The sequence below is a fragment of the Pithys albifrons genome, chromosome 6 (genome assembly GCF_047495875.1).
Source record: "Pithys albifrons albifrons isolate INPA30051 chromosome 6, PitAlb_v1, whole genome shotgun sequence".
Taxonomy (NCBI): domain Eukaryota; kingdom Metazoa; phylum Chordata; class Aves; order Passeriformes; family Thamnophilidae; genus Pithys; species Pithys albifrons.
Window position 1 is genome coordinate 56,754,936 of NC_092463.1, and position 17,827 is coordinate 56,772,762.

Here is a 17,827-nt window from a genome sequence, read left to right on the forward strand (position 1 = left end):
ATAAGTGCACCCAGATAATTATTTGATGATGTTTAAATGACAATATTAGAATATCAATCAGGGAGACAAAACACATATTGCTTATATTAGAAACCTCTCTTAGGGCTCAATCCATGACAATAATGACAGAAGTGAATGGAACTGGTTTGTGGTACGAACCACTACATGATTTACTTCCCTGGAAAGGTTCCTTCTGGAGTCACAAAATTTGCCAATGTGATCTTTAGATGCAGAGTTGCAGCCCTGTCCTGTGTCCCTGCTCCTTTCTGAGTTCTTACAGTAACAGCCTGTGTCCTCAGCTCCTCGGGGACATCACTCTGCACTCCACTCCTGTCCCTCCAAGCACATTTTAGATTTTATTGCATCTCCTCACTAGGCATTCCCCCTGCAGAAAGCCTCAGCCAGCACTGAGTAGAACTTGTTCCTAGCAAGATATCTCCCTTAATTTTCATCTCACTGCTGATTAGCTGTGCAGGATTACAAGGTTTCTCAGGTTGAATGCTGAGTGAGATGTCTCATTTGCTATTGATCAGGCCTTTTCAGTGAGGATCTCAACCTTTGGCTTCTCACTTCCAGTTACTAACAGGCTGTTGCAACCAGTCTTTCACCTGTTCCGGTCTTAATGGAGCTTTTTTCAAGTCTGTGGGCTACACATAAGTACTTAAAGGATGATTCTGCTGGAAAAGTGTCTTGAAAGGAGAGATGTGTGGGCCTGTTTTGACAGAGGAAGAGGCTTTTGCTTGCTTATTAACAACGAAGTAGAGACATGCAAACCAGTATTTTGAAAGACATTAAAAACAATTTTGAACTTTCTACACCTCCCCTGCTGGAGTGTGTTTCAGAGTGGTTTATGGGACAGAGAGGCATAATTAGCACTACAATCATTGCCAGCAACAAAATGCCTATAGATATGTCCTTGCAAATCTTCCATCTCCTGTCTGGAGCACCATTTACAGGTACCTGTATGTAATGCAAAAAAACAGGAGTCTGCACTGGGCCTAAAGTCACTATTATTAAGGATTATACCAACTTCAAAACTACAGGACTGTTCTCATTGTTTCCCATGTGCCTGTGATATCAATAATCCCAAGAAGAGAAAAGAACTACATTATATTCTTTCTTGGTTGCATGAAATATTGTTTTATGCCATATGTTACATGTCAGCAGCTCTTTATTAGTGTGGTGTGTGCAAGCAGAGTGGATCTCCCAAATGAGGAGGGAATGAGCTTATCCTGCAGAGACAGGAGACTGAATTAGAAGTCATGCACGTCAAATCTTTGCTGATGGACATGTAATTTCAGTTGATGTGAAGAAAAACAAAAAGGCAAGAAAAAAGGAGTGTTGCCCTTCTAGGTGCAGTTTGTGTGGTCATACCAGATACATCTGTGCTCTTTTCCATTTTTTTTTCTGGGCTCTGCCAGGGGCCCCCTGGGACTATCCTGGACCTACATGTCAGGTGATGACAGGACTGCTAATTTTGCCGATGTGCCATGAGAAATAGTAATTTTGGTAACAACACACTGTTACGTGATAGAAGCATTTTTGTAGCTTCTTGATTTTTTTTCTCCATAGTAAGTGTATATGAGATTCATGTTTGATATGACAAATAATCTTTTTGTAGTGATGACTGTGGACATGGGATGAAACAAGAGGTTTCAGTATCTGAACCCCCCCTGTGTTCAAGTGCTATAAAGTAACTGCCATGTAATAGCTTTGTCTGTCTGGCCTTATTTATTTTATCAAAACACAAACATCTATGGAGAAAAACTGAGCAGAAACACTTCTAGTGTTTGTTGGTTTTCTCAATAATGAACTGAACTTTAATATATTAAATACAAAATAGTAATAAATTACAATTGCACAGTTTCTTACAGAGTTTTTATTAAGATCAAAACTTATTTGTTCGGACTAGATTTATATAAATAAATCACAGTACATTTTTACTTGTGTTTAGAAGATTGTAATACGTATTACAAAATTAAGATTTTTTGTCCCTCAAACCATCACTGCGAAAGGAATCATGCATTATTTCTACTAAACAAACAAAATGCCCACCTAATTGAGAGAGCCTTGATACAGGTATGGCTCTACTCTCCAAAATTAGACATGAAACATAGAGATACCAGGACTATTTATTGAACAAGAAATAATAAAGTATAGTACAATGTTCATGTGTTATTAAAACCAAAAGTATACCAAAACAACACACCTCTCTTCACGCACCTTTGCAATGGGTATTAAAACTGACAGCTGGCCAGCATGCAACTGAGTAAAACATTCCAGTTTTACAATGTCTACATCTGAGCAAAAGGAGGAGGAACTAAAAACCCCAGACAAAACAAAGGAACAAATGAACAGCCCAGATGCTTACAAGTCCTCAGGTCATCTTCCCCTCTGTGCCACGTGTGCTGCCTTCGGCCAGCAGAGGAAACCTTGCCCGGGTAGTGGCCACCACTGCCGTCTGGATTAGGGCACTGTTCGGACCTTCAAGGAGATGGAGGCCCTCTCAGAGAACTGCAGGGCCCTGGAGAACTTCCAGCTGTAGCTCCTTGCCCAACCCACTGTGTTAGAAATTAACTTCACCTACTGCAAGGCTGTCACTTCAGGACAGAATTATGGTTGCAAGCGAGGCCTGGCACTAATTGCAGCAAGATTCAAGGTGATGCTGTTACAAAGTCTGTCCTGCAGCTGTTTTTCCCAGCACAGGTGGCTTATATTGAATTCTATAGTATTGTGGATTACTTTCTCTACATGGTTTTTTCTTCTAGATAAGCCACTGTTTTCTCATTTGATACTGAGATGTAATCACTTGACAATGCACTATTCTAAAGGGAAAAAAGCATTTAATTGATGACACTTCAGATGGTCACCTAATCTGTTTTTTTCACTTCTTTCTGTTCAAACAAAATGCATTAACAGTAATTTCAGATTGATTTTTAACTGGGTAAAATAGGTTTTTCAACTAAATTTCCCCGTCCCTGTTTATTGTTTGTTACTTTTAAACTAAAAGGCAGTTTGCAGCAAGCTTTTTTGTTCAATTGCAGATATGTCCCCTCAGTGCTCGAATTGCCAGGTGATAAGCACGTAAACATGTCTCTTATGTGTCTGACTTTGCGTGCTCATGATAATATAGATACAAGTGTTTGCTTGTTTATAAACACACAAATAAAACCAAGCCAAACCAAAGAATAAAAACAACCAAAAACCCCCATAACAAACACTTCCTCAAGCCAAGGGTGGACTAAAATAACCCCTTCTTTTTCATTCTTTTGCATTGCCCTTTGCTGTTTCATTTTGAAGTGAACCAGGAGTTCCTCTACCAGTAGTTAAATTGGACATCTGTGGAACAAGTTTCTCCCATGTACTGCTTTGGTGTTTTGTGGATCTGGTGGCACAGAAAGCCAAGGTGTGCAAGGGCTGGTAAGAACAGTTTGAGCACTGGGTCTTTTACACTAAGTATTGGCTTCCTGCTCTGGTGGTACTCACTGGCCCAGACTGAGGGGCACTGCCAGGATAAACAGGGAAAAGCGAAACAAAAGACAGCAGAAATGCTTTTAATGTCTTGTGATTTCAGTGGAAATAGATAAAGAAATATTTGAGCACCCAGCTGCAGAAAAGTTGTGCTGTGACTGCTTTGGCATGGGAATATCACACAACTGTCCATTGTACTCAGCCTCAGTGTCAGTAACTCGGAAGGTTTTCACATTGCCACCCACTGGTTTTTCATAAAACAACATCTGACATGGTGACATGTTATGAAAACTGGAAGTTTAATACTAAAATTTAATAGCATGTTGTTAATGAGTGAAATGGGATTAAGATCTTGCAGAGATGCACTTCTAAGGGATTTCCTCTTCCACTTCAGAGCTAAGATACATTTCATACAGCATAATTATGCATTCACAGTAAACAGGAAAACAAATGAGGGTTTCAGCTTTGCAATCATCCTTGTGAGTCTACTACTAATTTGCCTCTGAGAGTCATAGTTCAGAAAAGAAAGACTGAACAGTATTAGGACCATAGTTTTCTCTGGGTTTCCAGTATATCTGCCCTCTTTTCCTTCCAACAGCTGTTGTAATGTCGTAATAAAGTCCAAAGACAGCAACAGTCTACTGGCAGACTAGAACCATAACATGAAAATATTTCAGGTCTAGGGAATATCTCTGGTTAAGTGGAGTATAATAGTGAAATATCCAACTACAGAAAATAGCTATCATTCCACAGACGCACTACTATGATAAGGCAGATATTTGTAGAAAGCACATAGTAATGCCACAGCCTGAGTAAAAGTTTGCAAGTCATGAGACAGCTAAAATTAGGAGAATATAATAAATTTAGGGGGTTTTCCTCATCCCTAAGCCTTTGAGGTCTGCTGGATTCCATTTTAAATGCTCACGGTCACACAGATTTCTTCCTTGTTTTTTAGTAGAACTGTGTTCAAAATAATTCTTTTCATGCCAGACCCTTGAGCATTGAATAAACAGAGTATGGTAATAAGATAAAAGAACTGCCACCCACTGGCAGTTATAATGATACTATTTTTCAGTTGATGCTCCATTGAATTGCTGGGGACAAATCCTAGAAAGGCTCCTGCCCTCTTCCACAGACACCACCCGAGTTGAGCCTGCTGCGGAGGTGTTTCCCTTCCACAGGAGTCTCCTTTGCTATTGTTGCAGCAGAAGAGGGTGTGGCTGTCTGCTCTGCATTCCAGGGAGGGATGCATGTGTAACCATTTGTCCAGGAAACCAAAGAACTGCACTCCAAAGGAAGAGCTCCTCCTTCTTTGCTCATGCCCATCTCCCCGTGTTGACTCCTGGGACATGAGCCTGGCTAAAGAGTGCAGGGTTTGGCCTGAGGTGAGGATCATGCAGGAACAGATATGCACAATGCATCGTACCACTGGCCTGCTGATAGGAAGCTTCAGCTCAAAGTGCAGTGAAATCATTTTGCCATGACAAATCGAGATTTTTTTTGTTTTATTCTTTTGGAAATGCCCAATTGTTACCAACCTAAAATTGTGTTTGGAAGGTTTTGAAGTGTTTGGTTTGCCCATGGTAGCTGTATTCTCCACAGCATGGCGTGAGATTTTTGAAAACCACTGTACTTATGGGACTTCTGCTTTATGGCTTCAGCACACATTTACAACAGATCCAAGACTACCTGCAAGTGCCAAGCTGTGCTTTACCCACTAGTAATTCTGATTTTCTGGAAAGTCCTCATAGATAGGCTAGAAAACTAATTTTTCAGACTTGGGGTCAAAATTTTAAATATTTCTTCTATCTGGGCATGCATATCTGTGTCAGCAAAGTTGCAAATCCAAAACACTTGGTGAGCATTCAACACATACAAGACATGAAGCAATGTGTGTGCACATAAACTTCTCTGAACTATATTTAAAGACCAGGGCTCCCTACCTGTAAGTACATAACAGACAACTATATTGGATAAAATACCCATACTTTGCATGTTCGTTTTAAACAAAAATTCCCATACAAAAACTTGAATCAAGTTCTCTCCAGAAAAATTTGAAGGAAGAGAGAACTTATTTAGCATAGCTAAATAAATGGCAACAAATTTACCTCAGGGTCTCTTGTTTTGGGACATAGATTTTATTACGTGAAAGAATCCAGTGCTTAGATTTATTTTCTTAAAATGGTCAGAATTTGGCTGAATTTACAAGATATCACCATGTAAAATAGCCCTGCTAATTCTACCACAAATAATAAAAGAAGTCTTCACAGACACTATGTATTTGGAACAGCATTTTAAAATGGCATAGGGTGGGGGTGTGTGCACATGCACACCTGTGTGCTTGTTTGTATGATCAAGCATTGCCTCCTGTAAAGTGCTTCCAACATTTTGCCATGTTGTGGACACAACTAAGAAACACTGACTGGAATATCATCTACAAAGGTTGGGGACTAACAACCTTCATGTTATACAGATGGTTACCTCCTTTCTAAAGGAACATACTGTCATTACAAATACCATATGCATCTTGTTCTCACCTGACAGAACTTTTTTACAGTTTTTCAGATTTGAAGGATTTCTGCAAGCAACCATATTAATTTGTTTTCATGTAGGTGAAAGGAGGCACCCACTGAGACTGAGGACGCAACTTGTCATAAAAAAAGTCTGATGACAATCATTCTTGAAAAAAAATATTTAGAAAGCTATCCATTCACACTACTGCACCTTTTTTTGCAAATACAAGGACTGTGTTTGTTGCTGCTTCCCATATTTGTTGGTTTTCATTGCTATCATTTTGCTTGTAAAACCTGGGTTATTCTAATGAACAGAAATGATGACTTGAATTTGGGTACTGCTTACAACCATACAAATAATCTATTAGTAGCAATAGTGTCAGCTGGAGAATTAATGCTACAAGTGGATAACATTAAGCTACTTGAAACCAATAGCTCTTCACACAGTAGAAGACTGAGGGTCCTATTCAGCAAATAGTCAGGGTCCTATGGCTGTGGCCACAGAGGTTCCAGAAGCTCTCGCTGAGTCTAATCCTGATTCAGGAACCAAAATGATATGCTGTGTATATATTTCTCTGCACAGCCTGGATGCGCTGGACACCCTCCCCCACTTGATTCCTGGGAAGGAAAAAAATATGTCTCTGTTTAGCTCGGTGACATGAAAAGCAATCCACAGTAATGAAATCTAAAGAAGTTAGCCAGGCATGTATGAAAAGAACAGGATGCCTGTAAAAAGGGAAGAGCTGTCAAAACCTAATTGTGGGCTCTGGCTGCAATGAAATTTATCACAGAGGGAAGACAGGTTGGATATAAGGATGTAGACAACTTCTGCTAAGAGATACTTCGGATATTCTGGGCAGTAGTAACGATTACACTAATCCTTGTGTGCTGTTTCAAGCCATTCCTATCAATGCTTGGCTACAGCTGAAAGCTTGGTGAGGTGTTTTCTAAACCCGGCTCCCAAATGACCAGCTCGGCATTTCAAGCGTGACACTTCAGTCAGTATCTAGCTTGTCCCCGAGGGCACAAACACACAGGCAGAGCTACCCCACTTTGCTCCATCTTCTTTCACAGACACTTGCACATTGGCAGCACCCATGCTGTGCCTTCCCACTGCCACTCTGCTGAAACTGTGCCACCGTGGGCCCTAGGCACCAGTAAATGCACTTGCTTATGGACACAGGGCAACACTGTGGTATTCTCCCCAGTCTGTAGCATTTTCCTATTGCCTGAAAATTATTTATGGAATGGCCTAGGGTCAGTGCTCACACCCGGGTAGGTAAATCTTCAGTTGCACCTCTAGTAACACAGCCACACTCTGAGGCATAAAGTATACTCAGAGAGGCTACCTCCATGTATTAGGTGCTTACAGCATCATTCTTGGCTTGTATGGATACTATGGTCTTTTCTGTCCTTCAGCATAGGGGATAACTCTGTGGCATTTTGTAAACCCTACAGCTTCTTTTCACTGGGATTTACTGCCTGACTTGAGGCAGTGAGAACAACAATGGAAGTAAGTCATGGTAACTCTTAGAAAGCAATTTAGTTGAATCTTTGATGAATTTTTGTGTCTCATGAATCAGGATTAGTGTTCCCTGTATTGGGGAGAGGATTAGACAGAGGGATTAAAAGGACATCTTTACCCCACTGGACTCTGTGGAATAGCCCCTGAGGATATGGCTAAGAAAGAGTTCAACAGGAATGCCAAATTTCTGCTGAATAGGTTAAAAGGGTGAGGAAGCCTCTTCGGCAGCCATCCAAGCGCAGAAGACCTGCATAACATTCCTGCTGAATAGGGCCCTAAAGACAAAAAACAAAACAAAACAAAACAAAAAAAACCATAGGAACCTTGAAAAGCTTTTCTGATTGTGTCGCTTCTTATCAGCACCTCAGATCTCCAGAGACACTTAAACATATTTTTTCAGTGCAGTTAGGCATCCTTTGAGATGTGCTAGTGCCATGGATGACATATTGTTACAAGAAAAGAAGTAAATTAGGTTGTTATATATAAAAAAGTAGGTCTTGATTGGTCTGTAAACAAGGTCCATTTTGTTTTATCAATTAGTGAAATTTACCCAAGATCTTATTTAAAAACCAAAACCAAACCCTTAATCAAGTGCATAATGTTTGGTGTTTTCATATACATATAAATTATATTATTAACTACTTTCTGTTTCCCTAAAATTGAAAGAGCAGACTTAACTTGCATGTTATGTTTGACTTTGATACCAGTGTTTCCAAACCCTTTTCTAGGATTTACTTCATGCATGCAGATCTTGGGTTTGTTCCTATCATTTTATCCAACTTCTAATGCCATATGGAGGAATACTCACAATTACTGTAGTGGGGAAGCAGGAAATAGAAGTCTTACCTCCACGAGAGGATGCCAGTGAGCAATGGGTTTCCGAGGATATGAGAGCATTTCATTCCAGTGGTCACGACCCAGACTTTCTGCTTCGTTGCCTACTTGACATACTCCAATGACCTCATTGTGACCTACACTGTGAAAATGTTCCATAATATTTTTTTCTTAAAACTTTACCTTTAGACCCATATCATTTACATATTTCATCGGAAACATTAATCACGGAATTTTATAGTTCATTCTTGCCCAAAAAATATAGCGTACTATAAAATACATGGGTTTGCTTTTTGCATTTCCCACTAATCAGAACAATTTAGTATCTGCCCTCCTTGCAGCACACACTGTGTGCCTGTGTGCATTTGTTTCTTATTTTTGCATGAAGACTGTAAAAGGTTCTTTGTGTGTTCTGTAATTAGCTGCAAATACATGTAAACTCTAAGCCATAATTGTATAAAAGGAGGCATGTGTGTGAGGAATTGGAGTAAATGTGCACAAACACAACATCAATGTGAGGACTGTCTGACTATCTTCAATTACTTCAGTTTTGGTAAACATAAAGGCAGCTTAGTTACGTCAGTTATGAAAGCAAATCCGTATTTTAACATTTAGAAAGGAAATTCTGCCTGGCAGAGAAAAAATTTGAGTCTTTTACCAAGATCAACATGAAATTAATTCCCCACTTAGAGGGAAAAAAATAATAATAACTTTCTTTCTGGATGCAAAACTGCCATGTAAGATTTTCTAAGCCAATAGTTGATGTCATTGTACGGCCACAGGTATCTCACCGGTCATAATCCATAACAGCTATCGACAAGTTAATTTGGTCAATGTTTTCTGGAGGGACGTCAAAGACTATGGCTTCATTGTAAACGGGGTTAAGGGTGTTCCTCTTGGTGGAAGTTTTTCTTTTCTTTAGTCGCCTTCCTTCACACATTAAAGAAACCTTCACGTAGGGATCTGTGTGAATCATAAGAACAATGTTCATTTTCTTCAGATGCTTCTAAGCAAACATAAATGGCAAGTGAAGGGAGCAGACTTCTTGTATGCCCATACCTGCTTGCAGAATTCATCTTCTGGACCTGACCGGAATTTGAGCTTCTTTGTTACCATGGAATGCCTGGGAGGCAGTGGAGCTTTGAAAGCTTTACCTGATTGACTGCTTATAATGAACAATTTAGGTTCAAGAAGCTCCATGTTGTGTACAAACTTCTCAGAGGGTATTAAAATATCCACTGAACCGTGTTATACATGAGTATTTTATACAACAGCCTGTGTGTCAGCCTATTTATAGCAGCCTAATTACTTGTTAGATTTGTAGCACAGACAGAAGATGACAATGTTTTTCACAATGGGATTTACTGATTTATGGTTAAATATAATTCAAAGTATAACAATTAGTGGCTTGTACTTTTCAAGAGAATTGTATTTTTGAACTCCTCAATACAATGGGAAAAAAAGGTGCTATTTATTTGTAGTCCCTTTCTGGGAGCTCTACAACTCCCTGCAAGTATTTAAAAGTCCTCTATGAATTCTTGTTTAAATTAGTTCATAATTTTTGTTATTAAATTCTGAATGGGTTGCTGAAAGGACTCTGGGATGGTCACTGCTTTGTCCATGTGTCACCAAGAGCAGCATTGGCTCAGTGGCTCTTGGAGACTGGCACAGAGGGTCACTCTGCCTCTGTGCCATAGCCATAAGTCTGCTGCTCAAACAAATTCCCAGTGTTAGGAATGCATTTGGCCACCTCATACTACTCTGAGTCACAGAGGCTTTAGAAATAATAATCTTACAGTCTACTTAAGAACAAATTATTTTCAACTCTTGCTTGCAACTGAGCAAACTAAAATAGATTATTTATTTCTCATAAATCCTGTACTCAAGTAACTCAAGAGCTCAGAATATAAGAACTCTGTTCTCAAAAATCATTCTAGGATTTGACAGAGTTGAACTCTGTGTCTCTCTGTAGGGAAATGGGACCGAAATCCACACTAAGCAATAAATTAATTCATACCTGATGCTCCTGTGATATCCATTGCTTTTAAATTTCTTGCCTTTATTATTGTAATAGTTAGTCTACCAGCTGTTGGAAGGTAGCAGAGTGAAAACATAAGGTCACCAAGATCCACGTTATCCTGTTCCAAGAAAAGAGAGAAAATATGAGGCAATAATAACAATTTTCCTGCCCGCAACAGGAGTTAAGATAAGAATATACCTTTGAGGACCCAGTTTTACATGCAAAAACTGAATTCTCATTCTGAAGCATAGTAGAAAAAACAGACATCCATTTGTGTACAAGATTCGAGTCACTACCTTTGTTGCTGGACCACCCAAGTTCTCGAGGGTAAATAAGGCTGTGCTTTCCCGCACTCAGTCCTTGGAGATGACACACATTTAAGTGAGGCACTGGAAAAACCTTTGTTCTAGTCTATGTTTTGTAGTGATTTGTCTGTATCATTGGGAAGCAACCACAGATGTCTGTGCCTTTCCTTCTGGTCTTTCTTTCTGGTCTGCAGAATGATACTCAGAGAGAGGTTCCCAGAAAAAAAACATCGGTTGCACAGGCAAAGTCTTCTCCAACTCTCAAGTCTGCATAAACTCAGGTGTGATAGGTCTGAAGTGTCTGTGGCAATGGGACAGTCTCCACCAGAAGCAGAGTAAGGGCATTACTTCCCATGCCTTGTGCAGACAAGCTCCCTCAAGTGAACTTATCCATCTGTTTCATTGATAAAATGGTTTACAACCCTTTCCTGTGTTAAAGGCATCAGGGTTTCAGAAAGGTAGTAGAAAATGTGCAAAACTTGTTTGCAGTTACACAGCATTAAAAAAAATCCAGTTCTTTTATAAAAAAATAAGGTGAATAAGGGATTGTATTAATTCTTTTCTGTGATTTGATTTGCACTTTTTTCGACTGAGTAGTGAATTCATACCTTTCCTAGAACTGTGTCCTGTAACCTAATATTTCATTCTTGACTTAAAAAAAATCACCCTGTCCAGCAAATTCAAAGCTGCAGTCCAGGTTTTACAGGGAAGGAAAATCCAGCTGTTGTGGAGCATGTGTATCTTGCCCACTTAGCTTTGTGCAATAACTCCTCTCCTTTCCCAAGTGTCAGTCACCAAAACATGAAGGGTGGGAGATGACACAGAAGTGAGGGAAAACACCTCGAAACAGTCCATAACACAAGTTTGTCTCAGGCTGCTGTACAGACCAATGCCCAGAGCAGCAGCATTTCTATTACCCAGCCTCAGGAGGAGATAAGCAGGACAGAAAATGTTGCTGTCACAGACCTGTAAAAAACATAGTGTCAAAAGGAATTCTAGAGGTTGCTAGATCCAACCCCTCACTCAAGAGAGGCATCTGCACTTTAGCTCTCAGCTCATTCGAGGAAAAAAACCAAAACATATGTTCATTCAAAAGTAGGTCCTTGCCTTGTGCTGTTATTTAAGAGAGACGCTGCCAAGGAAGGAAAAGCCTGATATTATGGGCTCTTTTTCAGGTATAACCAGCTTTTAACCCTGACTTGACTTCATCAGCTGTCATCTTTCCCATTCTAAAGATCAGTGTTTCATGACAGCTGTAAAGCAATAGAGGCTGTGACAATTCTGAGGTAGCTGATGTAAGTCACCCTATTTAGTGTGTCTCGCTGGTGCATACTTGGAAGCAGACCTGCTGCAACAAACTGTGTCACTGACTCACTTTGTGGGAGGATCAAAGTGCTGTTTCAGAAGGTGATGCTGTAGGAAGTCCTGCAGTATAAAGCAATGTCAGCATATCCAGGAGGAATTTCTCCTGGCTGACACCTGCACTTAACATTACAGGAGGAATAATTAATCTCTGAATGTTTCCCAGGGATCAGCTGGAGCTGGATACCTATAATCAGGGGAACAGGAAGCAAAGATTCCACATATCCTTCTCACTGTGACGAAGAGCAACTTCCAGCATGTAAGTGTATTTTCTCAGCTCTGAGGTGCTGAGATTTGTACCTGTGCAATTCAGTCGTGCTGCAGCTCTGAGGGGAACAGGATTTCAAAAGCCATTTAAAGCAATTATTGTCTGAAGCCATGTTTGGGAATTTTTCAGTCTGGAAAATTTTGATAGAGAGGTTATTTTCAATGAATTGATCACTACCCTTTAGAGAAGACAGTATTGTTGTATCACTCAGGTTTTCCCTGACCATGGAGAAACCCATCAGACAGCTGTTGTTTTAACTGTGTATTTTGGCATTCTTCAGTATTGTCAGCCATGGCAATGTCCCTCTGTATTCAACTCCAGTGCTTCACATGGTGACTAAGAATTCATTCTGTGAGTATTGTAAATGCTTTACTCTTACTACCACATATAAGAATTTCCATTCCACACTTAGTCATGACGAATGAACATTTTAAAAACTTTTAGCCACTCTTACCGAGTTCATAGTCATTACTATACAATTTTTAATACATAAATGCCAAGAAAAATCTTATAGAATGTCCTGAGTTGGAAGAAACCCACAAGGGTCATTGAGTACAACTCCTGGCCCTGTGAAGGACATTCCAAGAATCACACATATGCATGACAGCACTGTCCAAACACTTCTTGTCAGACTTGGCGCTGTGACCGCTGTGACCACTGCCCTCAGGAGCCTGTTCCAGTGCACTCTCTGGGGGAAGAACCTTTTTCTGGTATCTAACCCAAACCTATCACATATGTTGAATGCAGTGTTAGGAATTATGACAAAATATACTTGTCCACAAACTTTGTCTTACATTTGAAAAATAACTGTCACCTGCACAGTGGTGGGTTTTTCAGGAAATGCTGCAATGACAATACTTTGTTAACATTTTTTGAAAAATTGCATTGGGTATTATATGGGAAAATCATGGTTATACTGGAAATAGAGCCTGTGATTTCTTCACCCTTTTCCAGTTCTGGAAGTTGTAGGTGTTGTAGCAATAGGTCACAGATGACTGTGAGATTGTGTGTTATAAGCCAGTGCTAGTAGGAATCTAACCAGGGCAGACTGAGAACATCACTGAAGGGAAACTTGCAGGCATCAGCACGAAAGAGGCACTTTATGGCATGCAAATTCTCCTGAGTCCAAAAAAGAAGCCCTGTCTTCTCACACTTTCATTTTGATTTGTAGGGAATGAATAACTACTCCACCATACTGGCTACTTGTAAATGTTTCCTTCATTTTGCTAAGACAGGTTTTCTGACAGTCTTTCCCCATGCCCTGGCTACTCCTCCCTGTTTACTTCTCTTCCTGTAACCAAAGGGCAACATTTTCATCTGTTCCAAACATTGCAAACTTTGCTGTTGGGGCCTCAAGGTTCAATCAGAAAGGTTTAATGAGGGAATGTTCTTCAAAGAGTACCCCAAAATGTGACTGCACCACACAATTTGCACGTGTTCATCTTTCTGAGTAATTGCAGTGGAACAGGCAACATGCTCTGACTGGAGACCAGAGATGTACCAGGCATAACCCTTCCATCCAGCAAACACAGGTCTTTACTACAAATTCAGTTTTTAACAGAACCAAAGCCTACGTAAAAGAGCACAGAGGGGATTAGTGCACATCTTCACAAGTTTAAAATCACTGAGCTACATGGCTTAAGCCTCAGATTGTCACTAAAGGTGTGTGGTATTAGCAAGAAATGGCTTCAAGGAACAGAATTAACAAGCGTCAAGGACAAGATCTTCTGCAGGGATTATACTCCTGTTTGAATCGAGTACTTATGTGTTAGTATGTGTGCTGGACAAAATGTGGCCATGTAAGTAATACCCTGACAGAGACATTTTAAAACTCCTGTATAGGAAAAGATTTCATATTATTGTAAGTTATCAAGTCATGCATTTTGTACATTCCAAATTCGTGTCTAACCTTTCAGTGTGGTAGTAACACCTTACTGTGCATGTTATGGTGCAACCATGACAGCACTAATATAACCAGACCAGAAGGCTGGACAATTTCATTAATAACTTAAAAGAAAATAATTGGAAGATAATTAAATTGCAATTATAATTTATGTATATGCTGTATATTATCTTTCTTTCATTTCTGATCAGCATGAAATATATAAGAAAAGGAAGAAAACACTACTTTTATTTTTTATCTATAACCCGCTCACTCCTGTGTTTTAAAAAAAGGTAGAACAAAACTGGCATCTGCTTTGCTTTTCCAGTGCCCCAGGCTTTGGCCCCAGGCTTGAGGTGATGGCTGAGTGCCTTGATGTTGTTAGCTGTGCCTTACAACAAACTGCACAGCCTGGTTTGATAATCCTGTCTAGATCTGTCTCTGAGCCCTTGTCCTGTTCATGCAGTCCTTTATTCAAAAGGGCAAGAGCACGAAGTTTCTTCCTTAAAAACATCCCAATGTAACCTAAGAGAGTTGTATGTATTCAGTCCAGCTGGAGACTTCAAACCAGAGGTGTAAAGCACAAAGTTTGCCTGGAAACTGCAAGCACAATGAGTCCCATACTGAAACCTTGAGGTAAATTCAACTCCTATTAGGAGCAAAGAGCCACAGATGCCCTCACATTATCCTTCCTCCTTGCTCCATTTCTGGTGGAAATACTTGATGCTTATAAAATAACACTTGAATACTTTTGAAAATCATATTATTTAAATAATTTTCTGTGGCTTCTGCTGAAAGGTTTATTGCTTCTGCTTTTCCTGGAAAACATATCTGGTTTTCCTCCTGTAAAATTAACACAAAATAAGTACATCTTTAAAAATGCTGAATTCTAATAGTAATATGAATAGGGTTTTCTATGATCACACAGTATTTATAGAACTTAAAATTATGACATTTTGCTGGAGAACAGCCTGCAGGATAAATCACTCCCTAGTACTGTCAGCAGCTCCATGCTGTGTAACCTTAAGGAGGATGGTGATCATGGGCCCCCAGATTGCTGCTTCAGAGGCTGCATTAAGCAGCTCAGGCTGGAGCAAACCTTCTCAGTGTAACCTGTAAGTCACCTGGCAGTAGGGATTTTCTGGCAAATGGGGATGACATTTGGGATCAGATCTCTCCCTTCTCATAAATACATGAGAATGGGTGTGTAAAGTCATGCAAAGCAGGCAGTAAGAGACGGAGGAAAACAAGAGAAATTATCTGCTGCTTCTGCCTCTGGTCTGGAAGGAGATATGCTGTCTGTGAGTTAGGCATTCTTGAGGTTTGTGCCCACTTCTTTGGAAAGTGGAGTTTTGCATTTCTGGAGCAGAGAAGCTGTGAGAGGCCTGTCACCACGCAGGGCTGTGCCACTCTAATTAAAGCATATGTCTCAATTATACTGGGTTCCTCAGTTCTCTGGCTATAAAAAGACAGACACTACTTTTTCACTTTTCTGGTGTGTTGCAGCACTGATTATGGATTGTGAGGTGCTCACATGTGTTTTTATGCATCTCACCAGCTTAGCATTAATGGGAGCACTTACAGGCAGAGATGCCCTTGCTTATTTCCCTTAAAGTGACTAATTGCTCAAAGAGGGTTTCAAGGCACTGGTGATTTTAGAGACCTGATAAATTCCCATCCCTATGGCAAAGCTGTACAGCTCAGGCAAGGGCAGCTTTGCAAACTGCCTCCTTCAGCAGCTCTACATGGACACTGGAAAACACAAAAAGAGCAGAGGTTTCAAGAAATGAGATGATATCATTGGAGTTTCTGAAGCACAGAAAGGATAGATTATCACTATTTAATTAAAGTATCTCTTTTTTCTCCCCTCCTAGCTCAGGAGCAAATAGTTATACTTAAAAGAAAAATATTCTTCCTAGTTATTTCCAAATCTTTCCTGGAATTAATAGAATTATATTGCTGTAGCACAAGATAAATTTTACTGTACATCATTCTAATATTTGATAGTGTGGGGATTTGAATTTTGCAAGGATTTATTTTAGAGGCGGTTCACTCAGATAAGATAAGGACGATTTAAGTATACCAGGTATATGTGTTAAGTCCGTATGAATTAAAAATGCTTTAAGAAGTGCTATCTGCTTTTTGGAATATGGATTAATTAAATTGTTCATCTGTGTTGAGAAATCTGAAATCTGATCAGGTATTAATTCAGTTGAGGTACATGTCCAGGACACAAAGATTATGCAAATCCCATATTAAACAAATCTCTAATTTCTTTGGGAATGATAATAAATCTGAAGTATCTAACATGAAGAATTCATGAAGTTAGCCTATATTCTTTATTATTCCATCATATAAATCATTAATTTTAAGTTATATCTGGGAGAAATATATACAATTTTTTTTGAAACGTTTGATTTCAATTGAATTTGCATGTGACTAGCAGAGAGCCACTTGCTTTATCATTACACATTTTAAGATGAATAGAAAAGATATGACTGGAAAAATCTATTTTCGTGACATCTTAAATCAAAGAAATGAACTCTGGTAAAGGAGGTATTTATTAATGCCTCAGTCAATTTATATCTACAGAAATATGATTAAGTAAAGAGTGTGGAAAATGGGAATGGCCTATCTTTTACAATTATTCTTTCAATACATCAATGTCAGGCTGTATTTCATGTTTTAGGTGAATCTGCAAATTGCATCATTTTCTCACTGTGATTTCATTTTCTTGCATTTTATTGTCTCTATTTCTTTTCTTCATGACTTTCTTGAAAAATGAAAGCAAATGGAGCTAGGTATGCAAAAATGAGTCTGACTTCCCTTACTGGGAAAGAACACTAACAAACAGTTCTGAAGGTTGGATTCACTACAGTGAAGGAATATAAGAAAGCTGACATGTTTGCATGTAATTCACTGGCTTTTGCACTGCTTTGGGTCATTTTCATGTCAAGTCACAGACTTGTTGCCAGTTTTTGGGCCCATACAACTGTATGAGGTGTATATAAAGCAACTAGTCTGATGGGATGCATCAAAAGGCAGGGTCAGAAAGTGGAATCGCCGGCACACTCTCCATGGGCTTGTATGCGGCACAGAATTTCCTACTTAGCACACACTGATAAAAATGCTGGACCTGAGAGATTCTTGCATGACTAACACAGTGAAAAGCACAATCAGCTAAAGAATATAAGCAAAAAACCCTTGCAAAGGCGTAGAAAAAGCCCCTAGGTCAGCCAGTCAACTGAAGGTGTTGAGTGTTCTGATTAAAAACAAAACAACAAAACTCTCTGACAATGAAGTCCAACTTAGCTTTGTTGCATAACTAAGTATGTAGCTTGATTTTACTTTATTAGCCTTTATATTAGTGATGCCAAGGTGGTACCTGGAGGTCCTCATAGTCAGACAAACATCTGTACCCACAGAACAGTTCCAAATAAAACCACTTTGTGTCTTTGAGAAGAACATACACACAATGTTTCTTGCCACAATGTCCTTAGTAAGGCAAGGACAGAGGCCTTCTCCTGTAGGCAGTCAGTGTAGTTCTCTAAAGACCCGACATCTCCACTGTCATGAATTCTATCCTATGAATAGGATGGAGTGATTTAAGTGAAACTGCCTTTCTCACAGGTCAGCTGCACACCCTC

The 17,827-nt window shown here is 39.5% G+C and overlaps 1 protein-coding gene across 3 annotated transcripts in view; it reads right to left on the reverse strand.

The window, feature by feature from the left end:
- Positions 1–1,864: 1,864 nt before the first annotated feature.
- The window catches only part of SYT9 (synaptotagmin 9), a 67,448-nt gene continuing 51,485 nt past the window's right edge, over positions 1,865–17,827 (reverse strand). The window contains exons 4-8 of one of the 3 annotated variants that reach the window (XM_071559029.1): positions 10,361–10,481; positions 9,135–9,306; positions 8,356–8,485; positions 7,628–7,784; positions 6,531–6,602 (exon numbers count right to left, since the gene is read on the reverse strand). In XM_071559029.1, coding sequence (XP_071415130.1) covers positions 7,677–7,784; positions 8,356–8,485; positions 9,135–9,306; positions 10,361–10,481 — 531 coding nt within the window. In that variant the 3' untranslated portion in view covers positions 6,531–6,602; positions 7,628–7,676. Of the gene's footprint in view, positions 6,603–7,627; positions 7,785–8,355; positions 8,486–9,134; positions 9,307–10,360; positions 10,482–17,827 lie in introns of all 3 variants that reach the window. The other 2 variants (XM_071559031.1, XM_071559030.1) reach the window with 2 other exon arrangements.